General features: G+C 41.8%; 1 protein-coding gene across 1 annotated transcript in view; it reads left to right on the top strand.

Moving 5' to 3' along the window:
- CTH (cystathionine gamma-lyase) overlaps positions 1-19,505 on the top strand; it is a 32,359-nt gene extending 12,854 nt beyond the window's left edge. Inside the window, exons 6-12 of the mRNA XM_077333367.1 lie at positions 2,723-2,780; positions 4,506-4,583; positions 5,133-5,285; positions 6,448-6,569; positions 9,961-10,013; positions 12,079-12,217; positions 18,222-19,505. Of these exons, the coding sequence (XP_077189482.1) occupies positions 2,723-2,780; positions 4,506-4,583; positions 5,133-5,285; positions 6,448-6,569; positions 9,961-10,013; positions 12,079-12,217; positions 18,222-18,248 (630 nt within the window). The 3' untranslated portion in view covers positions 18,249-19,505. The remainder of the gene's footprint in view (positions 1-2,722; positions 2,781-4,505; positions 4,584-5,132; positions 5,286-6,447; positions 6,570-9,960; positions 10,014-12,078; positions 12,218-18,221) is intronic.
- The last annotated feature ends 2,791 nt before the right edge of the window (positions 19,506-22,296 follow it).

Raw genomic sequence — 22,296 nt, 5'->3', positions numbered from 1 at the left:
ACTGCCAGCATGGGAATAACAAGAAGTCTCCCCTCCTTTTGTTGAACTGATGATCCATCCTGTCCTAATTAAGGCCACCCATTCCCCTGCTTCCAACATAAATTCCAAACGCAAATGATTGATAATAGGGTTGATAGCCCTGATTATCTGTTCTTCAGTATATACCTTGCATGTGGGATGGAGAATTTTTCTCCTCTAACCTAGTGCCATCATTAAGGGTATGCTTTAAGAGGTGGCAAGTTAAATCTCAGGTGTGACATGAATTAACTGCACAGCCTTAAATTTTTAAAATCTTCTCAGGGTTATTGTAAAGATTAACAGAGTTGTATATGAGTAGGGGTAGGCAGGAACCCAAAAAATTCTAGTTTGGAGTGGTCCAGAACCAAAGAAAACTCCCCAAACAGGCTAGTTTGGATCCCCTTTCTGCTGGCTGCAGCAAACCATGGCCAGGAGAAACGGGGAGGATTGCTCAGGAAGGGTCAAAAGGCTGGCAGACATTTATCCCAAGCTGTTTTGCTTTTGCTTGGAAGTGGGGAGGGGGGAGCAACATGGACAGTTTAAATCAGGGGTAGTCAACCTGTGGTCCTCCAGATGTTCATGGACTACAATTTCCACGAGCCCCTGCCAGTGTTCACTGGCAGGGGCTCATGGGAATTGTAGTCCATGAACATCTGGAGGACCACAGGTTGACTACCCCTGGTTTAAATGACTCACAGCCATTCAGTGGTCTGTTTTGCTTCCCCCTGCTTGGAAGGGGAGAGGAGCAAAACATGGTTTAAATGGCCTGAACAGCACAATTTGTGCACAAGTATAAAACTTTAGGAATTAAAAAGATACATACATCCTGTAGGCTATTACAAAACAGTGTGCTATGCACTATATGAACCAAAAGAACTAATATAGCTATGCACTATATGAACCAACTCTTATAGGGCCTTCTTCAAAGGTTTGGTTTTAACACACACCAATTCATTACACATATAAAATATGTATAGCAGTTCCAAAGTAACAGCTGTAAAGTACCAAAGTCACTTAATGAATGAAGATGTCTTATTTGTCAGCCATTAGCTCTCTTCCAAAGGCTGCCAAAAATGTCAATGATGTGTTCTCTTATTAGTACATGTATTGCAATACATGCCCACTCAGGGGTGGGTAGTATACAAATGTAATAAATATAAATAAAATAAAATTGGAGAGAGCTTTTAAAAATGACTTTTTCCCTTCTAATTTAAAGGGCAACTAGAATTCCATCCACTTTTTCTAGCATGCAGAAGAAGCAGAATACAGCGTTTAAAGGCGCTAAGTCGGTAATTTAGTACATGATCTGCAAACAGGAAGATTTGTTGTGGTTAATAATACTGCTGCACTAAAACAGCCACTGGAAAATAGGAGGACAGTAAAATGGAAGGACTTTATTTCATGGATTTCAAATCCTGATGATGACATGAATCTATAGTCCAGTCCATTCTCCTGCTCTAATCTCTGCGATCAAACATTCCTAGTAGATGAGCCAGTATAATAGCATCTGATTATTCAAAGTGTCGTGCACGACAAGCGGATAGCAGAAGAGAAGAATAATCACCATGACAATTTCCCCATTTCCATGGAGATAATGCTTTTTTTTTAAAAGAAAGATCCAAACTAATATTGAATCACGTTGATTATACTACTTTTTCCATGTAAATGGAAACCCCCCAAGATTTCACTCACAATTTTGCCTGAAGGAAACTTTTGTCCTTATCCCATATATGATAGTTGAACTTTAAGCATCCAGAGAAGGCTGGAATTGGATGTTTTATGAAAAAAATGATGTCAGTGGTATTGCTTATTTGTTTGCCATTATTTGTGAAGAGCATTTTCCTGCCATAGTTACAGCCTGCTTATTCTCCTGATCACGTTGACATTCCACCCTTTCTTCAAAGAGCTCCGGGAAGCATACCCAGAGATGTCCCATTTTATCCTTATTGCAAATAGGTGAGGAGGCAAAGGCATGGGTAATGGCTTGCCTAAAGCCGTCTAGCAAGTTTTAGTGTTTGAGTGAGGATTTAGAGTGGACTGGAAAGACCAGAGTTCATCTGTGACAGCACACTATTGAAACCTGTTTATTCCTTGGTCTGAACTGAAATGTGAAGTCAGCAATTGTGAGAGCTGAGCTCCTTAGTGGGGTTAGAATTCTGTTCCCTCTCCAGTTTTTATCTCCCCCCCCCTCTCTCTCTCTCTTTCATGGCTGTCCTTTCCCAGGCAATTTCTTATCCCCCTTATGTTTTCAAGCAAGAGCTCTTGCTTCTCGTTTTCAAAAGACAGTAGAGTTGAGAAAGTGGAAGTGAGGTTCACTGACACAAACTTTTGGCGGCACTCTACTTTCAACAATTATTTGCCAGATTATTTTATTCATTTAGCAAAACTTTAAGCCTCCTCCTCAGGTAAGAGGTTCTGGAGGGTTGTTTTGTTTTGTTTTTTGCAACAACCAAGTAGGGTAGGTTAGGCTGAGAGAAATGGACTAGTCTAAGGATACCCAGTGAACAACATGGCTAAAGTAAACAGATCTGAACCCAGATTTCTGTGGTCCAGTTCAGCATTCCTAAACACTACCCCATAGATGCTCTTGATTGTGCTAAATATACCTCGGTCTCCAATGTATAGTTCGTGTGGATTCTTTCAATAGAAAAGTAGCAGAATCTTCTATCCATGGTTTCATCCATTTGCCATCTTTCTGTTTCAGCGTCCCTTGTCTTTGGGAGCAGATATCTGCATGTATTCAGCGACTAAATACATGAATGGTAAGCGTCTGCATGTGCAGAGCAATTGCATTACTTGATTTTCTTTAAAAGCCTTATAAACTGTATGTATTTTTACTTTTTTCTTACCTCTTACAAACCACTTATTCCTGTTTTATAGTGATGTTCATAAAAGCATAATGCAGCTCCCTGTCCTCCAATATATTATGTGTGCCCAGTTTCTAGTCCTCCCCTTCAGTGTCTTTAATTAACAATAAAGCCACAAGGCAGTACTATATTTGTACATCCTCTTGTTGAACTAGGAACTTTTGCATTCTTGGTTCAGAATACAAAATCTTCAAATGGTTTTTTAAAGCATTTTGCAAACATTCTGCCATCCATGTCAGCAATAAGTATTTTAGACTTGGCTAGGTCTTATCTGGACCATTTCCCACTGAACAGCACACTCCTTTAGTACCCCACAAGCTACTTTGAGACCTCAGGTCCGTTTCAAGTGTTATGCAATTGGCTGCACTACCAGCAGCACAAATCCAGAGCCCCTCCCCAGAACTAGTTGTAGGGTCGCGGTGCTCTTTAGAGCTGGTCTCGTGGGTCACAGCTTCTCAGGTTATTTGGTACTGCTCCTTTAAAAAAACATTTCTGGCTAAGACAAAAATCAAACAAATGCAAAACAAAAAACAAATAAAGACTGTGTCACAGGAAAATCATACATGTAATCAAGTTAACAAGAATATTTAAATATCTCATACAAATTGCAACACCAAGCACATTCTAAATTTAAAATGAAACACATTCAAAGTACATGACCATTTTCCAATGAATTTAACCAGATGTGAATTACCTTGAATGTGTTGTAATGTTTCTATCAGTACTTCATTCTGCACAGTCCTCTACTACAGTGGTCCCCAACCTGCGGTCCGCAGCCCGGTGCCGGGCCGCAAAGGCCAGGGCGCCGGGCCGCGGTTCCCTCTCCTCTCCCCAACCCGCAGTAAAAAACTTCCCCGGGCTGCAAGCTTGCGGCCCGGGAAGCTCCTTACTGCGGGGGGGGGGGGGAGAAAATAGCGTATCCACAGCAGTTTTGTGATTTCGGCCGCGCCTGCGCGATGCGCAGGCAGGGCAGTTGCCCCGCCGGTCCCCAGCCGAAAAAAGGTTGGGGACCACTGCTCTACTAGCATTCAGCCAAAAGCTTTTGGTTAATTTCCCAGCAATTTTTATCTCTTCCACAAGATTATTTGATATCTCTTATTTGCAAACAGCACTTTACATTTTGTTGTAATTAAACAAAATCAGCTGGATCCTACCAGCTTTACTTCCCTTGCAGTGCAGTTCTAAGAACCCTTTCCTAGGACTAAGCCCCATTCAATAGACCTGAGTAGGATTCTCATTAGACCTCTTAGGATTACTCTCTTGGAAGTAGGACTATAGCTGCCCACCAGTCTGGCTCTAAAATCGCTGATAAGCCTGGAAAAAAATGCCCTGTCTCTGTATAGTATTCTTGCCATGAAAAGCTTCAGCTGCCAATATCCATACATTAAGCCTCTTTTAAAGGGAAAAAGGGCATTTTCCTCCAAATCTGACTGTGTGATCTTGATTATGACTTCAATGTAAGCAGTTCAGATAAGATGGCAATGTGCCGAAGAAATCTTTGCCTTGATTAAAATCAGACTTGCGCAGGGCAGTAGGAGGACAGGCAGCTATAACTAAATGCACTTGTATGTTCTCTTTAAGTAAATAAAATGTTATTGTTTCCTTTCCTTGTGTCTTCAGGGCACAGTGATGTAGTAATGGGACTAGTGTCAGTAAACGACAGTGATCTCTATGAAAGGCTCAAATTCTTACAATATGGTAAGTATAAATCAGTAATGTAAAAGACCAAGTGGACTGAAGCATGTGGGGAAGTGTATTATGTATACAGATTTCTGAAATCTGCTCAGCCAATCTCAGAAATATCCTTTTGTATTTGTGTGTAGAGTTTATTTCCGAAGTTTGTTAAGCTTTTCACAGACCTCTAGTGAAAGAGTACAGCTCCTGCTACAGGCATTATTTTTGTTAATGTTTAATCTGAATCAATGTTTCATCATAAATCAGTTACTGAGACCTGCTGGGCATTTGTATTCCTGCCCCCATACCTAAAGAAGGCACTGACGTCCACACTTACACAGTCCTTCTTTGATCCAAAGCTCCAGACCTAGAAGTCCTAATTCAAGCCATAGAATGTCTGTAGTGCTATCAGGATTGCATAGTTTATCTTTTGAATTAAAACTCTTCTGAAGTTTGATATTTGAGCCTGAGAATATTTGATATTTGTTTAGAACTGTCTAATTCAATCATGCTTATTTAGAGTAGACCCATAAGTTTTAAGTGGTAAAGTATTTTTTCTTGTTTCTTATGCAGGCCTTGGAGCAGTTCCCTCTCCGTTTGATGCCTACCTTTGCAATCGGGGCTTAAAGACACTGCCGATCCGCATGAAACAACATTTCCACAATGCACTGGTGATTGCTCGATACCTTGAGTCAGATCCGAGAGTGGAAAAGGTCCTTTTTCCTGGTAAGTTGATTTTTGAGGGGTGGGGGGTGGGGGACAGAAGGTGATTGGTTAGCCTCTGGACAGACAGGCAGGCCAGTTGGAGTAGGAGGCACTCAGGGGGTGGGACAGCATCCCTGAGCGGGTGTCAAGCACTAAGACACGAGATACACTCCTCCTCCAAGCCCTTACCAGAAATATATTTTGTGGAATCGATAATAAAAAGGTAAAGGTATCCCCTGTGCAAGCACCAAGTCATGTCTGACCCTTGGGGTGGCGCCCTCCAGCGTTTTCATGGCAGACTCAATACGGGGTGGTTTGCCAGTGCCTTCCCCAGTCATTACCGTTTACCCCCCCAGCAAGCTGGGTACTCATTTTACCCACCTCGGAAGGATGGAAGGCTAAGTCAACCTTGAGCCGGCTGCTGGGATTGAACTCCCAGCCTCATGGGCAGAGCTTTCAGACTGCATGTCTGCTGCCTTACCACTCTGCGCCACAAGAGGCTCCCATGAACTGATAATACCTAATAGTTAAATATATAACAGCTGCCAGGATTTTAAACACATCAAGATGGAAAAAAGAATCCTTACCAGATTTTACAGAATGGAATATGGGTCAATGGCAAATCTTACATAGTTGATGCATTTGCTTGAGGCTGAGCAGCCCAAAAATAACCACTGCACCCCCAGACACCTGTTCCCTTGACTGAAGAATCTGACCAGGCTGTGTCAATGTTCCTGTTCCTGTTTAAATCTTGTTCTGGTTGACATGTTGTGTTATGATTGTTATATTTGTTGCAATGTTCTATGTAATTACCCCATGATGTTATATGTAAACTGCCCAGAGCCGTATGTAAGAGCAGTATAAAAATCTAAAATAAAATAAATAAATAAATAAAAATAGAACAGATCAATATTAGATTTTAATAGAAAATGGGGTCCAATACTATATATTGATTAATAAAATGAAATGGAAAGAAATAGTTTATAGGAGGTATATGTAAACGACGGAAATATGAACTCTGGGGGAGTAGATAGCAATAGTACCTGGATAAATACATAAGACATATTGTGGCATGTCAGCTTAATAGTCATAGTTCCATAAATGAATGCATGTAGTGCCTTTCTATATTGTTTTTTTGTTTTAAAAAGATCAGCCTATTTATTTAATTCATAACTCATTTTAGGATTGACCTCCCACCCACAATATGAGCTGATGAAGCGTCAGTGCACAGGCTGCCCAGGAATGATTTCCTTCTACATTAAAGGAAACCTTGAACGTGCCACCACATTTCTCAGAAGTTTAAAGGTAAAACTTGGGAATATACATTGCTTTTGAAAGAATGGCAACCTGGTTGGGGTGTGGAAACTAAAGAAGTAGCTAGTCTTGTGGGGAAGGAGCTGCCTGTGTACGACAGCACTAATGTAGTAATGCTTTGCATCAGCATGCAAATAACTGATTTAATTATGGGAAGTGCATTAATAAGAGGGAAGGAAAAGGACCTTTCACAATGAATGAGAAGTGTTCGTTCGGGTGCCTAATACCTTTCTAGTGTCGACAGCTCTCCAGTTTTGCTCTGCGATTATAAATAGCATGTTGAAAGCAGTGGTGCTCTAGCTGATGTAACACCAACTCAGTATTTTAAAACAGGTTAAATAAATGTTTTGACTTCAAAAGACTTGCAGCAAATCACTGCTGCATCCTCACTCATCACTGGAAAGGCATTGCTTTAAATACAGCTGTGCCGATTGTATGAGCTTCCTTTGTCTTAACTATCAGCAAGGTATTATTAGGCATGTGCCTGCTGGCGTTGGACAGATTGGCACCTGTTACAGCAAGCTCTTTAAACACAAATTAACAAAAAAATGAGCAACGAGCTCTCCTTCATCTCCCAAATTGTATCATCAAGAAATGCCTAAGAGGCATCGCAGGGCTCCTAGCAGGTAACCCTATCTTTAACCGCTCCTGCGGAGCAGATTAAATAAAGCCCTAAGGGCTATTGGGGAGGAGTTAGGGTGGGCTCTGTCCGTGATAAAAACTCGCTGGGGCGAATCAGGAGCCGCGAAGCGGCTCCTGATTCAGCCCGGCGAGTGCCAATCTAGGGCCAAGCGGCCAATGGGGAGGCGCGCAAAGCGCGCCTCCCCATGGGCCGCTTGGCCCAGCCTCACCCGTCAGGAGACTCCTTCCCATTGCCCTCGGGAAAGGAGCAGGGATGCCGCGTCGAAGACACGGCGTCCCTGCTCCTTTCCCACCCCCCCCAACACCTCGCTACTACCTCACTAACCCCCCTCCATCCCCAGGCCCCTTCCCGCCCCGCGTACCCTGCCAAGGACACAAACAACCCCCGGCACACAGCCCCCGCCCTCCTCAGAACCCTTCCCGCCCCGCCGCCGCTTTCTGCAAGACGCACACACACTCACTCAAACACACACTCCACCACCCACCCACCGCCAGCTAACCCCCCACCCTCCCCAGACCCCTTTCCAACCTGCCGCCGCTTCCCGCAACACCGACAACCACTCCAACACACACTACACCACCCACCCGCCCCCAGCTAACCCCCCACCCTCCACACAACACTTCATCACCCGCCCCAACAACCACCCGCAGCCTCTCCCCCAGCTCCCGTCCCCGCTCTTCCCAATCCCAGCCCAACTCATGCTTACCACGGCCGATACCCGCTCCCCACGGCTGATCCCCGCTCCCCGACACCGCACTGACCTTCCGCCGCTCCTCCTGCTCCCTGCCCCTCTCTTCCCTTCTGATTCCTGCTGCTGCCAGCCGCCGGCATGCCGGCACACACAACCACACATGCGCTGACTCACACGCATGCCTGGTTGCTCACAGCGACGCCCCGAAGCGGCCCCGCCGCCCTCCCTACACGGCACATGCCCAGTCTATCCAGGAACTGAGCTTCCCATCGCCTGCGCCGCCACCCAAGCCAAGCTGAGCAACCACCCCTTCCAAGCCGCGCCTTCCTCCAGCCGCTGCAAGTACGTTAGGAGGACCGCGCCTAATGCCTAAACTCTGCCCGTTTTTACAAATGGGCTTTTTTACTAGTGCTAATCATAAAATCCAAATCTTATCCCAACTCTCTCTATTCCTGGCTGATAAAAGGCAATTCATTCCTTACCTATTATGAGTTGGTGGATTGCTCTTTGATTGCCTGTTGCTTTAAACTAGCCACTCTATGTAACATTCCCCCTCCCTCCCCCCTGCTTTCTGCTGTCTGTAGCTTTGGATATAAAGTAATCAGCTTAATGGTTGAACACTTCATGCATCTGATAAAGCAAACTCACAGATGCTGAATTCATGCCTGTGTAATTGCAGCAGGAGAGAGGTATTTGAGTTCAGGAGCACCTTAGCTATCAAGAAGGTTTTTGGGATATAAGTTTTCAAGAGTCAAAGTTTCTTTCAGCAGATGCAAGGAGAAAAGAAAGGTCACAGATGTTACAGCATCTTGTCTCTATCACATGGAGCTAAGTCATTGGCTTGAGGCCCCCACACAGGCCAGCATCTGTGTTTGCCAGTTACTGTTATGCAGCTGATTGGTGCTGCTGGAGCTCTGTGGGTCCATCCAAGCCTCACTGAGCAAGGCTGCGGAGAAGACCATCTTCTGCCACTCCAGTCTTTTCATCTAGTACTGTCATATCTCTGAGCCAAATTATATTGCCCCCTTTTCATGTGTTCTCACTTTTTTCATGTGATGTTTTGAATCTGTTTGGATGCTGTCTGTCTCATTAGAAACTGTTCCTGCAGCCACTATGTAGCCACAAGGAACACATGAAAAACAGGTGCAGACTTGGCAAGTGAGAGAAGCTGACTTTTGCCAAGCATCTTCCTGCCATGTAAAACTCTTAAAGTTTTCTATAGCCAGTGAGAAGGATATTCAGTTATACATTTTAAGCTTCATCTTTTACTATTTAATTGGTTTCAGATTTGAACAATTTATCCTTTAAAATTATATGCCTTAGTCTTGCTTTTCACTCTACCATCTCTGAAAGGCAGTATGAGGTTGTTCATGGGTTGGTCCAAGATATACGAAAGGTGTTCAAAAATAGAGCCTTTGTTTCAGTTTTTGTTGAAGTGGCAGCTTTGTTATGTTTATTTATTAATATTTATTATTTGATTATATACTGCCACTCTCGGCCTGGCCAGTGTATGATGGTTTACATTAAAAATACCCACATTAAAACTAATTCATACAATTTCCCAAAATATAATTTACAATTTAAAACGACTAACAGCAGCATCCTTAACATTCATTTTCCCCAAATAGCACAATAGAATCAGAGTCCAGTAGCACCTTTAAGAACAACAAAAATTTATTCAGGAAGAGTGCTTGCACTTGAAAGCTCACGGCCTGAATAAATCTTTGTTGGTTTTAAAGGTGCTGCTGGACTCTGATTCTATTGTGCTACTTCAGACCAACACGGCTACTCATTTGAATCTCTCCAAATAATTACTCCGGTTCATCTCAGGTGCACCTAATTGTTTCAAGGTTGTAATTCTTCATTGAGCTGTACATTAAAATAATAATAATAATGTTGAATAGTTTTTGGGCACACATACCAGTATGGGATGGATTTTATTTACCGCCATGCAGTGTTGTGTTTTTATGTGTTTGGGCCGGCTTGCTGGCATTGACCACAATAAATCTAAAATAATAATAATAATAGATTTGTATTTATTTCTCTAGCTTTTTACACTAGCGGAAAGTCTGGGAGGATATGAAAGCCTGGCTGAGCATCCGTGAGTGAATCTTTATCTGAAATCTCTGTTGGGATTAATATTTTAAACAAGAAAGTATAGACTAAATATAAGGCAGATGCCTCACAATATCTAAGTCAGAGTTTGCTAGTGATTACAGTGTAATTTGTGGAATCAACCCATTATTGTACATTGTGTCCCCAGTGGTGGAGCACAAAAATTTGTCCTACGAAAAGATGGCAGTGTAGAATGGAAAGGTATATCCTGCTGGGCCAATGCTTGGATGGGAGACCGCCGAGGAAGCAAGTGGCAAACCACCTCTGCTTATCACTTGCCTTGAAACCCCTTGCTGGGATTACCATAAGGTGGTTATGACTTGGCAGCACATACATGGATACAAAATCATGGTTTTGATTGTATCCTGATTGTGGTAAAATAGATAATAGAGAATAGATATAATTCAGCAGCACTATGTCAAATCACTTCCATGGCCCTCATGAGGGCAGAAAGGCAGGGTATAAATTTTGTAACATAAAGTAAATAGAGGCAATTTCAGAAGACTGTTGTTATTCACAATGCTTTAGCCACCATAATGTAGTTTCCATTCTTTTTCATGAAATGTCCATAATCTGCGTTTTGCCAACTCTGCCTGTAACTGAAGGTCAATAAAGTGAGATTTTTCCATACAAATTTCAGTCTAGCCATAGGAAGAGAATATGTCTGCTGTTTAAACATTGTACACAGGAGGGCATACTTGGCATAGGAAACTTGGCTGTGCCTGTTAACCACAGTAATTAAGAGAATAAAAGCTGGGAACCTGCAAAGATTTGCAGGAGGCATCTCATTTCCCCCTTCCCCACTATTTCCTCTTTCCCTTCCCTGAAAACCCTCATAGCCTTTCCCTTTCACCCTGCTTCCTTCCCTTCTTCCTGCAGGCAATCCCTCACCACCACCACCACCACCATGATCAGCTTTCCTCCACCCCTTCCCCAGGCAGTCTCCATGAAAACTATGGCTTAGTCCACCATGCCTACCATTAGACTGAGCCCAGCTGCACTGTGGGAAACCCTAAAGGACTTGTGGGAAAACCTCACTTTCCCCCTCACCACACTATTTCCCCTTTACGTGAAGATATGAAACTTCCCATGAGGCAATAATGGGAGTAATGACTGATGGTGTTACACATGAAGGACGGTGAGATGATTCCAAAGGCACCTTCACTATTATGGGGTCGGTTAGTCCTGTGAAAAAGATATTTCTGCAAGATTGACATAATCTTGTATGACTCTGTTCAGCTAACCGACCCCATAATACCACAACAGAGTTTTTTCCTACCTTTCTGCACAGATGCCTAGAGGGGCCTTGCATTTAAAATAATAATCACAAATGGTTTAACACATAAATATATTAGATTCAAATGGGTAGCTGTGTTGGTCTGAAGTAGCACAATAAAAAGAGTCCAGTAGCATCTTTAAGATCAACATGGACTTATTCAAGGTGTGAGCTTTTGAGTGCAAGCACTCAGAAGAGGAAGAGTGCTTGCACCCGAAAGCTCACGCCTTGAATAAATCTTTGTTGGTCTTAAGGGTACTACTGGACTCTGATTTTATAAATATTTTACTTATTAAAATTGTTGAAAAGCAACCAGCCTGCCTAAAGCAAGCACTAAGGGCTGTGCTGGTGTTTTTTGACAAGCCCGTCTATACTGTCAGTCTCAAACCTGGTCTTGGCTGTGAAATATCTGATGTGGTATACCAGTGCCAAGGTTCATAGAGTCAGCTGCTTGTCTGTTTCTATTGACATACAATTCCAAAAGCCTGGAGTATGTGACCTGTGGGTTTCAGGCAATAGCCTGACATGACCCAGAAGACTGCCCCATGTTTAGACTGCCCCTTCCAACTCTATGATTCTATGATTCTGTGACTAGAACCAGACCGCCCCATGCTTATAGAACCAGACCAGTGAATTGATGTTGCGCATGTGTTCATATTCATTTTTTTATAGTACATTGTTCTTTTTCAAACTGTGATATTGCTGGCAATTGCTTGTTCTGTAGCTATTCTTTTATTTAGTAATCTGAAAAAAAACCCTGTCTGTCCTTGTTCAGTGGCTTGATGACTCATGCCTCCATTCCAAAGGCAGAAAGGGAAGCCCTCGGAATCTCTGACACATTAATTCGCATGTCTATCGGCTTAGAAGACTGTGAAGATTTATTGGAAGATCTGGACCAAGCTCTGAAAGCTGCAGTAAGTTACTCCATAGTTTAGAAGCACCAACTATGGACATTTTGTTTTTCTTTTTTTTTTTAATCTCTTATCACTTCAGGCATTAATTGTATTTCTGTATTAGTAGAAAGGCAGACCAGGGATTTCCCATATCTTCGATGGGGTCATACTCCTCTTGAAAAGCTAGGTTCACAGCTTAAGAATGCTGCTTGACAACAGTTTTGCCCAGCTGTGGCTCATGTGTCAGCTGCATCCATTCCATTCAGTCAAATCTAGCCACAGTGATCCATGCCTTATTTACAGCTGGACTGAACTACTGCAATGCACTCTACTTGGGACTACCCTTGAAGAGGGTTCAGAAGCTGCAGCTAATACAGAATGCTGCAGTTAGACTGCTGGTTGGAGCCAGCTATCAAGACTAAATGTCTCCAATAGTATAGCAATTAAACTGGTTACTAATCTGCTTCCAAGCCCAACTCAGGGTGCTGGTTTTGCCTGTCAAAGCCCTGGCTTGAGACCAGGGTATCTGAAAGACTGTCTTCTCCCAAACATTTCTGTGCAGAAATTAAGATCATGGGGAAATGCTCTCCTGGCTGTCCCACAAATTAAAAATTCCCATTTTGCGGGTACATGAGAAAAATATTTTTCTGTGGCAGCCCCACAATTATGGAACGACCTCCCCAGGGAGATATTCCTGGCCCCATCACTGCCAATCTTCAGCTGAAGACAGTTTTATTTAGAACTGCATTTTGATTTAGCTTTTATTATTGGCAGTCCTGATTGGAGCTTTTAAACTGACTTACGGGGTTTATACTTGTTTTTTCTCTGTTTATTAAAATGTTTTAGTTATACTATAAACTGCCTTGAATTCCTCAGGGGGAAAATGCAACTCATATACATTTTAAAGAAAGAAAGAACATTTTCAACGTGTCTTGAAATCTCTGAGAAGTTTAGCCGATCAGATAACAAAATAAATTAGTTCTGTGAAATCCATTTGCTTTCATTGAGTTTACATGCAGGAGCTTAGATCGACAATGAATTGCCTTTATATCAGACAGATTCTGCTCTTACATATAATTTTTCACGTAAAAGAACTAGTGCTCATTTTAAAGCTATGTCTTTCTATAGAGTGTGGAATGGCTATAAATCCTACTGCAGATGAAATATTTATTAGAAAAAAACAAGATAAACCACATGCATTATTCAGACCCAAAAGAGTCATAGTTTTTAAATGATGTATTATAGCAGCCTCTCTATCTATTAACTGCTGGTGTGAGTCTGTCCTTTCAAATGCATTGGTATTAATACCTTCAAGACTACACAATTGAAATCATTAGGTGAATGTCCTTTAATAGGGATCTCTTAGCTAGATTCTTGATATGAGAACTATGTTCTCCAGTGCGGAGTTTAATAGGTCTCCTTGACTTCCCTACATACATCAAGCCACAAACATAAATCCATAGATACATGAAATTTTGTGTTGCAACTGGAAAAAAACATTTTAGCTCTAATTTAAAGACTGCTTCAGGGTACATTTAGTTTCCCAAGCAAATATGCAAACAATACAATTAAGTCATTTAAAGTGATCTTGCATCACACTGTGTTCCTCTGAGTCATCTGTCAAACAGTCAATGTACATCGGAATGTTTCCCACAGACCTAGATTATCTTAAACCTATCTGGGGTCTTTCTGTACATCCTGGAATGTCACCCAAACATTTCGGGCATCAGTCCTGACAAAGGTGTTTTTGAAAACAGCTATTACTGGGATCCGGTAACTGACTGTGCTTGATCGATTTCTTTGCACAACTCCTTTAAAAAGTAAAAAAGAAGTAGAAAGTAGAATCATAGAATCATAGAATCATAGAGTTGGAAGGGGCCATACAGGCCATCTAGTCCAACCCCCTGCTCAACGCAGGATTAGCCCTAAGCATCCAAGAAAAGTGTGTATCCAACCTTTGCTTGAAGACTTCCGGTGAGGGAGAGCTCACCACCTCCTTAGGCAGCCTATTCCACTGCTGAACTACTCTGACTGTGAAAAACCTTTTCCTGATATCTAGCCTATATCGTTGTACTTGAAGTTTAAACCCATTACTGCGTGTCCTCTCCTCTGCAGCCAGCAGAAACAGCATCCTGCCCTCCTCCAAGTGACAACCTTTCAAATACTTAAAGAGGGCTATCATGTCCCCTCTCAACCTCCTTTTCTCCAGGCTGAACATTCCCAAGTCCCTCAACCTATCTTCATAGGGCTTGGTCCCTTGGCCCCAGATCATCTTCGTCGCTCTCCTCTGTACCCTTTCAATTTTATCTACGTCCTTCTTGAAGTGAGGCCTCCAGAACTGCACACAGTACTCCAGGTGTGGTCTGACCAGTGCCATATACAATGGGACTATGACATCTTGTGATTTTGATGTGATGTCCCTGTTGATACAGCCCAAAATGGCATTTGCCTTTTTTACCGCTGCATCACACTGCCTGCTCATGTTTAGTTTACAATCCACAAGTACCCCAAGGTCTCGTTCACACACAGTGCTACCTAGAAGCGTATCCCCCATCCAGTAGGCATGCTTTTCATTTTTCTGACCCAGATGCAGAACTTTACACTTATCTTTATTGAATTGCATCTTGTTCTCATTTGCCCATTTTTCCATTGTGTTCAGATCTCGTTGAACTCTGTCTCTATCTTCCGGAGTATTTGCCAGTCCTCCCAATTTGGTGTCATCTGCAAACTTGATGAGTAGTCCCTCCACCCCCTCATCTAGATCATTAATAAATATGTTAAAAAGTACCGGGCCGAGCACCGAGCCCTGAGGTACCCCGCTACTCACCTCTCTCCAGTCTGATGAAACACCATTGACAACAACTCTTTGAGTGCGGTTCTCTAACCAATTCCCTATCCACCTAACTATCTGAAAATCCAGATTGCAGTCCTTCAACTTATCCATCAGAACATCATGGGGAACCTTATCAAAAGCTTTACTAAAATCCAAGTAAATGACATCAACCGAATTTCCCCGATCCAGCAAACCTGTTACTTGGTCAAAAAAAGAAACTAGGTTGGTCTGGCAGGACCTGTTGGAGACAAATCCATGCTGACTTCCTTGGATCACCAAATTGTCCTCCAGATGTTTGCAGATTGCTCCCTTTAATATCTGCTCCATTATCTTCCCCACAACAGAGGTCAGACTCACTGGTCTGTAGTTTCCTGGGTCATCCTTCCTCCCTTTTTTGTAGATCGGAATAACGTTTGCTCTTTTCCAGTCCTCCGGGACATCTCCAGTCCTTAAAGAGGTTCCAAAGATGATGGACAAGGGCTGTGCAAGTTCTCTGGAAAGTTCTTTGAGTACTCTCGGGTGCATTTCATCTGGACCAGGGGATTTGAACTCATCCAGTGCAGCTAAATGCCTCTCGACAACCTCTCTATCCATGTTAACCTGCCACCCAGCCATCTCTAGATGTGCCTAAACACTTTGACCTGTGGGAAAAAACTGATGTAAAATAGGCACTAAGCCTTTCTGCTTTCTCTGCATCTTTCGTTAGAGTTTGTCCATCTGCACCCAACAGTGGGCCTATTGCCTCCTTGACTTTACGTTTGCTCCTCACATAACTGAAAAATCTTTTCTTGTTACAATGGGCTTCCCTGGCCAATCTTAGCTCACTCTCAGCTTTGGCCTTTCTGATGATTGATCTACAGTGCCTAGTAACCTGTAGGTACTCTTCTTTAGAGCTCTGTCCTTCCTTCCATTTCCTGAACATTTTCCTTTTCTTTCTTAGTTCCTCTTGAAGTTCTCTGTTCATCCAAATAGGCTTCTTAGAGCTCCTGCAGTGTTTTCGTATTTCTGGAATAGTCATTGATTGAGCATGCAATAGCTCTTGTTTGAGTAGCGCCCACCCTTCACATGCTCCCTTCCCTTCCAGCATTCTCGTCCATGGTATGACACTCATCATGTCTCTGAGTTTATTAGTTTATTAGTAAGTGATGCTTACTATTAGAAGACTTAATAATAATAAATAATATTTCTTTAATATTGTAGAATATAGAATCATAGAGTTGGAAGGTACCTCATGAGTCATCTAGTCCAACCCCCTGCACTATGCAGGACACTCACAACCCTATTGTTCATCCACTGTAACCTGCCACCCCCTTGAGCCTTCACAGAATCAGCCTCTCTGTCAGATGGCTATCCAGCCCCTCTTTAAAAATCTCCAAAAAAATCTCCAAAAATCTTCCTTCCTGAGGAAGCCTGTTCCACTGAGAAACCGCTCTAACTGTCAGTAACTTCTTCCACATGTTTAAACGGAATTTCTTTTCCATTAATTTCATCCCATTGGTTCTGGTCCTTCCCTCTGGGGCAAGAGAGAACAACTCTGCTCCATCCTCTATATAGCACCCTTTTAAATACTTGAAGATGGTTATCAGATCCCCTCTTAGTCATCTCCTCTCCAGGCTAAACAGACTAAGCTCCCCCAACCTTTCCTCATATGTCTTGGTCTCCAAACCCCTCAACATCTTTGTCGCTCTCCTCTGGACACACTCCAGTTTGTCTACATCCGTCTTCAACTGTGGTGCCCAAAACTGAACACAGTACTCCAAGCGTGGCTGAACCAGAGCAGAGTAAAGCGGTACCATCACCTCCCATGATCTGGACACAATACTCCTTTTGATGCAGCTCAAAATCCCATTTGCCTTTTAGCCTCCGAGTCACACTGGTGACTCATGTTCAATGTATGGTCTACTAAGACTCCTAGATCCTTTTCTCACATACTACTGCCAAGACAAGTCTTCCCCATCTTATATTGGTGTATTTGGTTTTTCCTACCTAAATGCAGAACTTTACATTTGTCCCTATTGAATTTCATTTTATTTAGTTTAGCCCAGTTCTCGAGCTTATCAAGATCATCCTGTTTTCTGATTCAGTCTTCTGTTGTGTTTGCTAACCATCCCAATTTAGTATCGTCTGCAAATTTAATAAGTACCTCCTCTAATCCCTCATCCAAATCATTTATAAATATGTTGAACAACAAAGGCCCCAGGGCAGATCCATGGAGCACTCCAATTGTCACTCTTTTCCAAGAGGATGCTTAACCATTTGCAAGTATCATTTGGGTACCATCTGTAAATCAGTTATCGCTCCACTTGACAGAATTAGGATCCATACCGCATTTTACCAACTTGTCAACAGGAATATCATGTGAAACCTTATAAAAATATATATTTGAAATTCTCATTAGTAACAAGAAACCTGGCTTTAGACTTCTCTAGGCCTCCGACAAGACTTGGCAAAGTGTATACATTACTTGGTGTACATTCATACACAGTCCTTCTAAGTACACATGCAAACTATTTCAATAGCACACACATCTGATCTGCACTCATGCATCAACATATTCACTTTCCTTCCTTCAGACCAATGCTTCCTCCATTCCCCGCTAAGGTAAACTTTGCCAATAGACCCAGTCTATTCAGGTCTAGCCAGCTTCCACTTCACTGCTCAAACTTTTATCCATGCTCTCCCCAAATTATGGGTTTTTTTCTTGGCTCTTTCACTATGGATTTTGTCTCCTGATGTTGAAAACATCTCCAGTCGGTGAGGCACAGTGCACATTATTCCTCTCCCTATATTATAGGGCCTATAAATTTTCACGGCTCAGCTTTTCTACTGACAAAGCCTATGGAAGGGAAAGAGGAAGGTTTATTCCTCATGTATTATGCATGCCACTAAGGGTTTTTCCACAAAATGTGAGTAATAACCATAAGGAGAACTTAGAATGAACATCTAAACAAAAATGTGTGTAATTTTCATGACAATTTCTTTTGTTTGCAGAGTAAATGTAATTTTATCTCCTGTGTTATTGTACCTGACTACCTGTTATTATTTTGATATAGCTGGAGAAGGCAGTTAGGAGTTTAAAAGCTTAAGCTGGTGTCTAAAGATGCTTCGTATACCAAATGTGTGACTTCTGTGATAGTGCAAGTCATGGAAGAAAAATACTGATACAGTTCCACTTGTTTTCTGTTATTACAGTTTCCTGATTATAAAGTCCGTAACTAGGAGACCTGATCCCTGTGCACCTATAATATGAGGAAAAGGAGCTGAAAAGCTTTGTTGCTCATGAATTATCTGTGATTCAGCGTCCTTGAAATGAAAATGTGTCTTTAATGTTTTGAAAGCAAGCCAACAATGAGGACACCTCTGAATTGACTTGACTGAACCCATGCCTTCTATCAACATGATCTTCTCTTATCTAAGACAAAAAGATCACCATTCTTTCCAGGATCATTTTAGGTGGGCAGTTTTGTTGGCCTACAGTAGAAGAGGAGATTTGAGTCCAGTAGCATCTTAAGTTCCAACAAGATTTCCAGGGTATAAACTCATGATTCGACTCCCTTTGTCAGATGAAGGTATCTGATGAATGGAGCTATGACTCTCAAAACATTGTACTTGGGAATTCTTATTGATATGCATATAATTTTTCATATGTTACAGATTCCTCCTGCCATCCGCAGCTGATAGGCAGACCAAAATGTGCTTCTTTGATACTGTAATTATTAATATTAATGTGCTACTGGTCTCAAAAGTTGCTGCTCTTTCCAGGAGTAGGTTCACGCTTGGGAACAGGGCATCTAATAATATCTAAAGATATTTAAAATAATTCATAATGTTTGACCATGTTAAAAGGATATAGCCATTACACCAGTACTTCTGCTGTTCTTTGTCGAGCTGCTGAATTAAAAAAAAAACTATCCACGGGTATTTTTTTTTCTTTTTAAACATTCAGATTCAAAAGGTGGTATCAGACAAGTTCCTTTAGTGATATTTCTCTTTTGTGCAATACAGAAAAATGAAGCAAAATAAGTTGCATGGTGCTGAACACATTGGATTGAATCCAAATATATAGAAGTAGAAGGATCTTTCCTTCCTTCGCCCAGCAGCCCCAAATCCTCTGAGTTGTAAATCTCACCCCACAGCAGTCTTGTGTGAGTACAACAAGGTTGGTTCATTGGAGGCCACAGGGGAAGGGGAATGCAGGAAACATCCACAAGGGCCCTTCTGCTTATGGAAGTATGGATCCAATCCACTGTGTTTAAAAAACTGAATCTTGAATACCCTCTGGTTTTAATTTTGAAATTGCCAGTCTATATTTATGTTTAATTATAAAAGTGGTCTCTTTCAGTTACATTGCTTAATTTTACATTTTGTATAAACCTGTTGTTCCAGTATTTGAGATTAATGAACTGTAGTAATAAGTAATAACATATTTCCTGCTGATTTCCACAGCTCCTAAATTAAAGCAAAGTTGATTTTTGAGTCTAGTTTCTTTTAATAGTTACGGAATTGCTCAGCACACTGAATAACAAAGCCAGCTGAGGGGAAATCAGCTTGGCTTCTGCAAAGGGAAGTCCTACCTCGCTAGCCTGTTGGAGTTTTTTGAGAAGGTTTAGAACATTAGAAAAGCCCTGCTGGATCAAACCAATGGTCCATTCAGTTCGTTCTATTTCACAGGGTGGCTAATTAGTTCCTCTGGACAGCCAATAACAGGACATAGAGACCAAGAGACCATTCCCTGATGTTGTTTCCTGGCTCTGGGATTCAGAGATTTAGTGCCTCTGAACAAGGAGGTTCAACTCAGTGGCCATTGATAGACCTATCCTCCATAAATCTATCTGATCCCCTTTTAATGCTGTCTGTGAATGGTATCCCATACCGTATCCCATATTTCAAATGAGGGTGCACCATAGATGCAGGGGTATTATAATATTGGCCATTTTATTTTCCGTCTCTTTCCTAAAAATCCCTAACAGAGTTTACCTTTTTCATAGCTGAAGCACATTGGACAAAACTTTCATTGCGCTATCCACTGTGACCCCAAGATCTTGTTCCCTCTCAGTCTAGCAAGTTTAGACCACATTATTCTATACTTGAGACTGGCATTTTTTTTGTCCCAACTTGCATCACCTTACAAGCCACCTTGCAGCAGTTTGCTGCGAGGGCAGTGTATAAATTAAATAAATAAATAAAGGTTAACAAGTGTAGATAAAGGTGAACCTGTAGATTTTATATACTTGAACTTCTGAAAGACTTTTGACATCTCCCTCACCAAAGATGCTTGAACAAACTTTATTAGTCATGGGATGGGAGGGTGGGTTCTCTGATGGATTGAAAATTGGCTACATGAGAGGGAGCAGACAGTAGGAATTAATAGACGGTTATTGCAATGGAGTGAAGTGAGCAATGGAGTCCATAAGGATCATTTTGGGACCAGTGCTATTTGATAATGAATGATCTAGAACTGTGAGTCATGTAATGGCCAAGGTTGTGGATGATACCAAATTATTCAGGATGGTGAAAATCCAAAGTTGATTGTGAAGAGCTTTGGGACGATCTCTTCAGACTTTGTGAGTGAGCAATGAAAAAACAAATGAAGTTCAGTGCAGGCAATTATAAGGTGATGCATATTGGAGCAAAAATAGTAACTAAATTCTGATGCAAACTTAACTGTTAGGGCCTAAAGGGGAAATATTGTTGGGTTGTAGTGGTAAGTTTGGCAAAAATGTCAATCTGGGTTTTGGCCATGGTGAAAAATGCAACTCCATGCTGAACGTTATTAGGAAATGAATTTGAAATAAAACTACTACTATGATTCCCCTGTATAGATCTAAGGTGCAGTTCTGATTACCATATCACAAAAGGACATTGCATATGTCAAATAAGCTGATTTAATGAATTGGAGCACTTTTCCTTTGATGAAGTCTGGGCCTTTTCAATTTACAGGAAAGACTAAGGGGGATATATTAAAAGTTTATAAAATTATGCATAGGTTAGAAAAAAATTGATAGATAACTTTTTCTCTCTTGGAGACTCATGGAAATTGACATGCAATGAACTCAAGATGGAAGGAATTCTTTCAGTAAATTATTGAATCCATGCCGAGGCATGCAGTAATGTTTGGCTTTAAAAGAACCATTGAGGATATGCCCATTAACAGCTAGTAGCCAAGATGTCTAAAGGGATGTCCAGATCCAGGAGTAGGACACAAAATCAGTTTTTTCCTCCAGGGCAACTGTCAGGCCACTATGTGAAACTGGGCAGATCAATGGTATGACCTAGCAACAGTTTAAAAGCTTCTATACTGTCTTTCTACCTAAGTGGATGCATGGTGGCTTATAGACTCTGAATAAACATATTAAAATGAATTAATATGGCATAGTGGTTAGCATGTCAGACTAGGATCAAATTCCCATACTCCATGGAGCCTTGCTGGGTAGAGCCAGTCACACATACTTGGGTGTAAACTACACGGAGCTTTTATTCCCAGGTCGATTCAGTCCCTGCCCTCTACACAGAATGTGATTTCTGTTTGGATTTTGGGCGGTTTAAATTTTCCTTCTGCAGCAAGAGGATTGATCCGGAGTGACCCTACCTTTATTGTGCGATATCTTAGAGTGCTTTTAACCCTAATATTTTTCAAATCCGGATTGGGAAAGGGGTAGAGAATCTCTGATAGGCCACACCTGGTCATATGATAAGCTTGCCTTAAAGGAGAAACCTCTAATTTCTCTCAACTTCTGTCGGTCCTGGATTTTTTCTCCCTTCTCTGCCTTTTTCGATCCTCTCCCCCCCCCCCTCCAAGAAAAGAAAGAGGCTCCCTGCTTGGCTCCTCTCCCCCCCCCCCTTCAAGAAAAGAAAGAAAAGGGGCTTGGCTCTCCCCCCCCTTCTGAACTACCCTAACCACATACAGAACACTTTCCTTTTTCAATGGGGGGGGGGAGAGGAAGACCCGAGTTCTAATTTATCTGAATTCAACAGGATTGACAATGGAATAAACAAAGTAAGTGCAGACTCTGCCTTGGTTTCACTGGATGGTTCTTAAAAGAAAGGAGAGTAATGGGAGCCAATTTGGGTCCCCATTGAGAAAAAAGTCAAGGTACAAACAAAGTAAATAAAAATTCCATTCTGTGGTTCATTTTGTTCTATACTGAAAGCATGGTGTGTGCTGGGTAATATAGGGTTAATTCTTAAATAATACTCAGGGCTTGTGGAATAAGTTTATTTATGCTTGCAAAAAAATAAGTGATTCACCTAGTTTCTGAATCTGGGA

The sequence above is a fragment of the Paroedura picta genome, chromosome 4, assembly GCF_049243985.1.
Source record: "Paroedura picta isolate Pp20150507F chromosome 4, Ppicta_v3.0, whole genome shotgun sequence".
In the NCBI taxonomy this organism is placed as follows: Eukaryota; Metazoa; Chordata; class Lepidosauria; order Squamata; family Gekkonidae; genus Paroedura; species Paroedura picta.
The sequence above is the reverse complement of the archived record's forward strand: the minus strand, read 5'-3'. Positions and strand labels throughout refer to the sequence as shown.